Consider the following 9,118-nt stretch of genomic DNA (forward strand, 5'->3'; position numbering starts at 1 on the left):
GTCTGTGTGTGTGTGTGTCTGTCTGTCTGTCTGTCTGTGTGTGTCTGTGTGTGTGTGTGCTCCCAAAATGCCACTGGTGTGTAAATGAACGGCCAAACACTTAAAAGGTTTTGAGTTTTTATCTGAAAACAGTGTTGCGTAAACATACTAAAGTTTTTGTTAATATTTTGAATTTGATTTTACTTTTTATATTTTTTCATTTTAGCAATTTTGTTTTTTAATTAAAAAAAATCTATTTCGTTTTTTATTAAGGTTTAGTTTATGTAGCTTTAGTTATTTTAGTACTTTAATTTGTTTAAAGCAATCAAGCAATGATGTTTTAATGATTTTAGTTTACAGTAATAACCCTGTTCATTCATAACTCATCTCAGCATGCTATTTTTTTTAAATCACAAAATCAAGTCCTACATGTTTTTCTCATTGCATATCAAATTTTACCATGAAATAAGTCAAATGACAGAAGTAAAATTAGCTGTCAAAGCCATTTCATACTGAAATCATTCTAACAGCAATCAAGTGACAAATAGCTCTACTTCAACTGAAGCCCAGCTTTAGCTAATAATTAAAGCCAATCAGCAATGAGGTTTCTTTTTCCACAGCATGGATAAATCAGTAGCCATGATGTTAATTCATTAACCTCTTTCTAAGCACAAAAAAATAAGTAAATAAATAAAACAAACATCATTCCCAACTCAGAAAACACAGGATTTCAGGAAGTCTCACACTATGCTCTTCACTGGTTATTACTGTTAACTAAGAGAAAATAAATGTTAACATAAATAAATACATGTATAATTATTTTATTTCAACAACTTATTTACTTTAAGTTGAAATTCTAAAATAACTCAAAATGAAGATTTTTTTTTTTTTTAACTACATAGACAAACGTAACAAAATCTAATGAAAATGACAATAACAATAAAATTACTAAGACCTTAACAAAAATAAATGGGAAATATAAAATAAAAAATTCTAAATATTAATAAAAACTACATTAGTATTCATACGCTGCTAAACTTTTTGTGTGGTGCCCACATTTCTTATTATTTTGCAAGTTTCGTTGTGCAACGTCTCAAATATTTGATTAATATGATCATCAAGAAGGAGATGGTGGATGTACAGTAACTCCTTCAACATTTGTCTCAGTGGAAATGAAGTGCCTGTTGAGAGCATTGCTCTGTGGGATAGACGATGGGCCACTCAATCACTCAAAAACAGGTTAACAAACAAAGCGGCCGATGAGCTCCAGCCGCTCTACTGACCTTTTATACACGATTTTCAGATCCCTCCACTCCAGGAAGCTGCACATCTTGGGTTTGCGGGCCAGAACGGTCTGCACCAGCTCCCGCGTGATCTTCTTCTTCTCCTTATCGGACAGAGGAACGTACCATTTCTGCAGACGGAGCTTCCCCTGTCTGCTGAACAACAGCATGAACTGCATCTGAGAGATGAGCCAAGAACAAGAGTGGAGATCAGACGCATTCACTCCATACATAATGTCTTATAGTAAATAAAAGCCCAGTAAATGTGGCATATATAATCACTCAGTATGGAATGTATTCAGTGGCACAGAATCATGCAAATTAATATCAAATTAATATAGCATCAAATCATGAAAAACTGTTATCTATTGTGAAATTAACATGTAAAACGGCACCTATTTAATTACACACTTTTCACATTTTACTATTTTCACAATTTAATGGCATACATGAAATGAAAACCATAAAAGTTTTCTTCACTTGAAATGTAAATATTATATATACATCAATGCATCTGACAATTATTCTGAAATGTAAAAAAAAAAAAAAAAAGTAAAAAGGCACATATTTAAAGATATTTGTTTACATTTTACTATTTTATCTAACAATTTAATATTTATTAAATAGCATGCAGAAAATTAAAACCATAAAAAATTGGGCGCAAATTTCAGAAGTTGAAATAACGGAAAATATTGTTGAAATAGTTTTCATTTAGTTTAAGTAGCCTACTACAATAGCTAAAACGGAAATAAAAAGAAATTAAAAAAACTATATAGACATATTTAACAAAAAAAAAACTAACACAATGACAAAAACACACAAAATTACAAACTTTCAAATTACATGAAAATGTAAAAATCATGATAAACTCTCTCTCTCTCTCTCTCTCTCTCTCTCTCTCTCTATATATATATATATATATATATATATATATATATTCACATTTTAATGTTTATATAATAGATTTTTTTTTATGAATAATAAAAATTATTGTATTATTATTTATTTAATTCAATATTTAATATATTTAATTAATAAGATTATTATAATTATCATCATCACCATTATTGTTGTAATAATAACAATAATATAATAATAATAATAATAATATACTGTAAAAAAAATTTTTTTTTTTTTAAATGCATGTCATACAGATAATATAATAATATATAGATTACCATTATAACCAAACAGGTAAATTTTTATATTTAGTTACATACATTATTATTATTATTATTATCATCATCATCATCATCACTATTATACTGTAAAAATGCATGTCGTATGGATAATATAATGATATAAATTATAATTTGCTGAATTTAAACGCCAATTTTCCAGCGTCAGTTCATTTGCAGAGGGTTGGGTTTTTCTGATAGAAATATTAGCATAATAAATTAATTCAAAGACCAAATGCACAAAACTTAAAGCAGATTTTGCGTTGTACACATTTGATTGCAAAGGTAGGGCTAATTAACGCATTTGCTTAAACTAATAAGCGTGTGATCTCCAATGCACGCTGCTGTTTACACTTCGTCACGCGAGGCGACAACCTTTAACTTTTTTCGGAAAAGAAATGATGTAACAACACACGACGTACCTTTCTGAGGAGGTCAGTTTGTAAATGAGGGATGAATTCACATGAGTTCTGGATTCACAGTGATTCGCGTCTGTCTCAGCTAGAGTCTTGTGTACAATAGATACTAAACAGCGTCAGCTGACGACTCGTCACTCATTGGACGGAGCGTTCGCTCGGGGAGCTTTCATTGGTGGAAAGAAGACCGTTATTCCCGCCCACTCAGGAGCGCAGGCAGTTGATTGGATGATACATGCGCCTGTCACCGCTAGAGTCACGCTCCCCGTCAGTGTTGTTGGAAGGGTGATTGTCAACCGATTTAAAGGTGGTCAGGATTTTAAAAGGGATCACATGTACAGTGTCAAATTTAAAAGCGTTTGTTCTTTCTGTATCTGGTAAAAACATTCTGTCCATTATGGCCTAATTGCTTTGCGACAAACAACCCCTTATTCACATAATTAGTCTTTTATTGGCAACAATTGTGACTGTTAATGCACAAACACAAAATGCAATCTGTGTACCATGTGTATATTCATTTTGGATACTGTTTTTTTTAACCTCAGAGCTCAATATACACATCAATGATAGACTAGCAGTGGATTATACTGATGTTTTTCAAACTAAATTATCTGGACTGTTAGGAAATAACTAGCTTACACGATGGTGGTACTTAATGAATATGCTGATTTTATATAAAACTGTATATATCATATTCTTTAATTTTTATTACTGCGTTATGTATTTGCACGTGCGCACCGGAAGCTGCAATTCTTGGCTCTTTCTGAAACGTCAGGTCCGGGCAAATTGTCGCGTGCGTTTCAGATGTTAGACACGCTTACAATTTATTAATTACAAAATCTGTTGTACAACTTTATTTGAGCGTAAACAAGACGCTTCCTTAAAATCGCTGATAATTAATAATTTAAAACAACAGGCTGTTTATATCAAGTTTACTGATGTTACAACGCCACCCAGTGACAAACTTCGATATGTACCCTTCTCAGATAGTGACCGCTTTTCTGCCATAATTAACATCGCATATCTGATCTAAGTTTCCATTTTGATATTAATAACTACAATTTACATGTGTAACAATATATTTGGCCTGGTATTAAACTACAAAAATACAAGTAGGCTACACTGCTGGGACGGACTTATAACGGCTTCTGAGGGAGTTATTTGTCCCGTAAACAATGTTTTTCCAATCTAAATTATCCCATCTTATTTTAAAAAGGAAAGCAAAGTTGACATTTGTTATGGTCTCCCACTCCCGGCATGTAAAAAATTATTCTAAAAAATGTTAAAACAGGATAAGTTGTCTACATTTAACAACAACAACAAAAAGCAATAAGCAATAGGCCTATCACTCAAAACGTCAGTATCAGACTGTTATTAATAGCAACTTTTCTTCACTCCTCCTAACTACACGCGATAAAAGGTATCTTTTCCATGTTAATCTGAGTTTTTGTCCTAACTAGCCGCGACGGTGACACGCTAAGTTTCTAATTTATAAACGGTTTCTATTTCCGCGACGTCGCGACTGGAACAACATACAGCTATATGACAGTAGATATCTCAGGCGATTAGGTGCTTTATTCAAAGTTAAACGTGTCTAAAGGGAGTTTAAATATAATTTTGTGTGACCTTATAGCCAAACTGAAAGCAACAACAGAGTTTACCTCAGATCTTGAAAATAAACTAAACTAAGTTGTTCGTTAAAACTGAATTCACTGCGAACCAACGAGTGTATTCCATAACAAAGATGTTATCAGTCACTCGATATGTACATTTAATGATGTTAGAAAGGTTTAATATTTATGAATTAGATTATAAACGTATCCACTTCGTTGCGAGTGCAGTGCGCTTCCAGAGAGAGCCCGCCCACACACGCTTCTGATTGGCTGTGATATTTAATCGATTCTGTCGCGTCGCGTGTAGTTAGGACACTGTGTTAAGGAAAGGTAAAACTACGGCATGAGAGAAGCAGGTAAATGTTAAAGACTTCGGTACACCGTCTGACCAGTTGTACAGAATTCATTGGTGACCTTTCCTTTAGAGACGGCTCCACTGCAAAGAATATAAATTATTGAATCACGTATTAAAAGCTGTTATTTTTCAGTAGGCTACAGGTGCTGTTGCCAAGCGACTCCTGGTTCCTGCCACCGCTGAGAGCAGTTAAAAACGAGCCGGCGGCGAGTTGCGTAGCAACACAAGACGCGAAAACTTTGGAGACCGTTAATACAAATTGGCCTACATTATTAACGAACCTCAAAGCGCATTTTAAATTACGCTTCACCAAGTAAAACAAAATGTCATAGCGTACAGACGGTGTTTTTAAAAACGGAAACATCTTTATTCATTATTTACACGTCTAAAAGCGCAGCATTTCAATCTCAGCTGTCAGGAGCTTTTTTGCAGCGATGTGGAGCTCTCGCTGCGTGATGACGCGCCGCCGGTTGAACTTGGAGAGTCGCGCGGCTTCTGCGCCCATCTGCGCATGCGCGTCAGACAGGTGCCGCATCACAGAGACGGCGTCAGCCACGTCACTCAGCTCCTTAAACAAGAAAAATAATAATAATTTTAAAACGCCGCGCTAAACGCGAATCTCGTGTGTGAAGTCAAATTTAAAAGAGTGAAAAAAATAATAATACATCAGGCATAGTTTTGCCTTAACACACCTTCTCGATCTTGTAAATGTAAGCTGAATATGCCTTGGTGCTCTGTTTGCGCGTCCAGCCGGTTCTCCTGGACGTCTTCAGGGACTTCTGGCTCCTGTCAGACGAGGTTTTCATGATCGCTGCTGTTCACTTCGCAGTCAGCGCCTGAGATAGAGCTGATAAATGTGCTTCTGAACACTCTATTTAATCTGTCTCAGCTCAGCTCAGCACAGGTGAAACATCTCAGTCTTAATTAAAGCGTATTACCCTAATTAAGGCATTCACACACCAACGGTCCAGTGACACTGTGATGATAAATCATAGTTTTGTTTCTATAAATGACTAGCCTATATTTACATTGATTCATTGATCGAATAGGCCTAAAATATTTTGACGTGAATAAAACCAGTTAATTTAGGCTAAATCACAATTTTTCAGAGTGTCTTAAGGTTTGAGGAGCTTGAAAGATCAAAGACAATTTTTAATATAACTCCGACTGGATTCGTCTGAAAGAAGAAAGTCATATACACCTAGGATGCCTCGGGGGTGAGTGAAACGCAGCCTAATTTTCATTTTGGGGCGAACTAACCCTTTAGTGGTAGCCTACTACATTGAATCCCAACCAAGAACTCTATCAAGTTTCCTGAGCTCCAAAAGAGCAACCTGTGAGCAATGAACAGAAAGAGGGCAGGCAGAGGCGATCAGGACTATTATTGGATGTATGGAGTCAGTGGATTACAGTAATCCAGAGCACACTGACCGCTGCCGTTCATAGCGCACTAGACCTGCTCATCAAGATGGACGTGAAGATCCTCAGTGTGTTTCTGCTGCTGCTGACTCAAGGTACAAAGTGTGTGTGATATGAGAGCTGGACACACCATCTGTGTGTTTCCAGTAGGCTACTGTAGCCTAGTTTTCAGGAACTTGACAGTTATGTATTTGGACTCTAGCAGATGGTTTTCATATCTAAATTGATAAAATGGACCTAAATGTGTGCAAAATGATTAATGGAAAATTAAATTCAAGGGTTTTACTTTAATGATTTTAAAGGCCCGTTTACACCGATAACGGATTATGCTTATTTTAAGCATGCTTTAGAAGTTTTTGTCTTCTGCCGCTTTAAATGCTCGAGCTGTTTGTGGAGTGGATTCTGATTGGCTGTAAAAAAAAAAATGTATCATTCATTGGCGGGAAATGGCCTATAAAAATCGCACTAAAATTGATTCCAGCGATATCGTCCCTCTCTGTCTTTATACATAAGCCTATAGCTACTCTCATAGAATTAGAAAGTTTCAAAATATATTTAGGCTACGTAAATATATTTTCTACCAATATATTTAAAAATTCATTTTGCCCTCCATATATTTCAATCCAAGAAAATACATTCCCATAGGTCACATTTATAGAACATTTTAATTTGTCAAAATTCAGCGAGAAAAATACTTAAAATTTTAAAAAGTTAAAATTATTAAATTACAAATCTTGGTCTACTTTTTTCCTATATTTAGATATAGCCTATATGTAGGCTCTTGTAATATAGAAAAGTATAAGTATTTTCTTGCTCCTGAAATACATAATGAAGATTGAAATATATTTTCAATTTCAAATTCATATTTCATTGACTTTCACAGTTTATAACATATATTTAGCATATATTTAAATATACTTTGGCCAGTTAAAATGTATTTTTTGGCTGTACTGGGATATTTTTTTTTTTAATAATGACCTGTATCTCTCTGATCTCTGTCACAGTTTTCATTGGAGTGAACACACAGGGGGTATGTATAAATGTGTGTGTGTGTGTACAGGTGTGTGTTACATATGACAGTGTGTGTGACTATTGTACATGTGTGTCAGGAGTTAGAGATGCCATGGCCTTATGAAGATGATGACGAGGTGAGTGTGAAGCAAGTGGTGGAGAATCAAACGCCGACAGGCTGTAACTGTGACTGTCAGGAGCCGCGACCCACCGCAACTCCAGCCACCTGGACCTCCATCAGCACCACGCCATCCACACACAGCCCCTATCTGGACTGCATGCCGGGTCAGTGCCTGTGTACAATGTACAGGACACTTCAAAAAAATTATAACAAAATTATTATACACACCCCCGTGTGTGTGTGTGTGTATATATATATATATATCTCTGCATTAGTAGTACCATTAATGTTCATATATATATATATATATATATGAACATTAATGGTACTACTAATGCAGAGAGAGATATATATATATACACACACACACACACGGATGTATTTTACATATATTTTTATTTTGTTTGTTTCTATTCTATATATATTATATACCCAAGTATGCCATACCAATAAAGCAATATGAATTGAATTTAATTAAACTGAATTGAATTGAGAGAAACAGTTCAAGTTCTTCAGATAATGTTAGTAGTTGTTAGAAAATATACCTCTGACCTTTTGTCAATGACCTGCTGTGACTTTGGCCAGTTAAAATGTATTTTTTGGCTGTACTGGGATATATATTTTTTTAATAATGACCTGTATCTCTCTGATCTCTGTCACAGTTTTCATTGGAGTGAACACACAGGGGGTATGTATAAATGTGTGTGTGTGTACAGGTGTGTGTTACATATGACAGTGTGTGTGACTATTGTACATGTGTGTCAGGAGTTAGAGATGCCATGGCCTTATGAAGATGATGACGAGGTGAGTGTGAAGCAAGTGGTGGAGAATCAAACGCCGACAGGCTGTAACTGTGACTGTCAGGAGCCGCGACCCACCGCAACTCCAGCCACCTGGACCTCCATCAGCACCACGCCATCCACACACAGCCCCTATCTGGACTGCATGCCGGGTCAGTGCCTGTGTACAATGTACAGGACACTTCAAAAAAATTATAACAAAATTATTATACACACCCCCGTGTGTGTGTGTGTGTATATATATATATATATACAGTTGTGCTCATAAGTTTACATACCCCTTGCAGAATGTGCAAAATGTTAATAATTGAAACAAAATAAGAGGGATCATGAAACTTGCATGTTATTTTTTATTTAGTACTGTCCTGAATAAGCCATTTCACATAACAGATGTTTACATATACTCCACAAGACAAAATAATAACTGAATTTATAAAAATGACCCCATTCAAAAGTTTACATACCCTTGAATCTTAATACTATGTCATTTCCTGGATGATCCACGACTGTTTTTATATTTTGAATAGTTGTTCATGAGTCCCTTGTTGGTCCTGAACAGTTAAACTGCCTGCTGTTCTTCAGAAAAATCCCCCAGCTCCTGCACATTCTTTGGTTTTCCAGCATCTTCTGCATATTTGAACCCTTTCCAACATTGACTGTATGATTTTGAAATGCATCTTTTAACGCTGAGGACAATTGAGGGACTCATGCATAACTATTACAAAAGGTGAAAACATGTACTGATGCTCAAGAAGGCCACAACGGGGGTGTAACTTTTTTAATTGGATGATCAGGGTAAATTGTACTTATTTTGTATTATGGGAAACATGTAAGTATTTATGTAGCTTCTGAAGTCTGGTACTAAATGAAAAAATATTATCGTTAAACAAAATGAGAAGAATTTACACATCATCATCCTGTTCAAAAGTTTACAACCCCCAGT

The 9,118-nt window shown here is 35.3% G+C and overlaps 3 protein-coding genes across 8 annotated transcripts in view; 1 reads left to right on the top strand and 2 right to left on the bottom strand.

Annotated features, from left to right (window-relative positions):
- LOC107706909 (AP-1 complex subunit sigma-2-like) overlaps positions 1–2,981 on the bottom strand; it is a 22,752-nt gene extending 19,771 nt beyond the window's left edge. For 2 of the 5 annotated variants that reach the window (XM_016510762.1, XM_016510760.1), the window contains exons 1-2: positions 2,863–2,980; positions 1,263–1,441 (exon numbers count right to left, since the gene is read on the bottom strand). In XM_016510762.1, the coding sequence (XP_016366248.1) occupies positions 1,263–1,441 (179 nt within the window). In that variant the 5' untranslated portion in view covers positions 2,863–2,980. Of the gene's footprint in view, positions 1–1,262; positions 1,455–2,862 lie in introns of all 5 variants that reach the window. The other 3 variants (XR_001636195.1, XM_016510761.1, XM_016510763.1) reach the window with 3 other exon arrangements.
- A 2,186-nt stretch (positions 2,982–5,167) lies between these two features.
- LOC107706908 (histone H2B.1, sperm-like) lies at positions 5,168–5,687 on the bottom strand. Its single transcript, XM_016510759.1, has 2 exons — positions 5,517–5,687; positions 5,168–5,392 (listed from the first exon to the last, which is right to left on the bottom strand). Exons 1-2 carry the CDS (start codon positions 5,628–5,630, stop codon positions 5,210–5,212), a joined length of 297 nt encoding a protein of 98 aa, XP_016366245.1. The 5' UTR covers positions 5,631–5,687; the 3' UTR covers positions 5,168–5,209.
- A 552-nt stretch (positions 5,688–6,239) lies between these two features.
- The window catches only part of rs1b (retinoschisin 1b), a 13,617-nt gene continuing 10,738 nt past the window's right edge, over positions 6,240–9,118 (top strand). The window contains exons 1-3 of one of the 2 annotated variants that reach the window (XM_016510764.1): positions 6,240–6,338; positions 7,248–7,273; positions 7,353–7,539. In XM_016510764.1, coding sequence (XP_016366250.1) covers positions 6,293–6,338; positions 7,248–7,273; positions 7,353–7,539 — 259 coding nt within the window. In that variant the 5' untranslated portion in view covers positions 6,240–6,292. The remainder of the gene's footprint in view (positions 6,339–7,247; positions 7,274–7,352; positions 7,540–9,118) is intronic. The other variant, XM_016510765.1, reaches the window with a different exon arrangement.

The sequence above is a fragment of the Sinocyclocheilus rhinocerous genome, unplaced genomic scaffold, assembly GCF_001515625.1.
Source record: "Sinocyclocheilus rhinocerous isolate Xijiao unplaced genomic scaffold, SAMN03320098_v1.1 scaffold5648, whole genome shotgun sequence".
Classification (NCBI taxonomy): domain Eukaryota; kingdom Metazoa; phylum Chordata; class Actinopteri; order Cypriniformes; family Cyprinidae; genus Sinocyclocheilus; species Sinocyclocheilus rhinocerous.

Bases quoted from the DNA above. Each gene is read 5' to 3' on its own strand.
- LOC107706908 (XM_016510759.1), bottom strand. From the start codon at position 5,630: ATGAAAACCTCGTCTGACAGGAGCCAGAAGTCCCTGAAGACGTCCAGG. The intron at 5,393-5,516 runs GTGTGTTAAGGC...TTCTTGTTTAAG, and splicing joins ACATTTACAAGATCGAGAAG to GAGCTGAGTGACGTGGCTGA.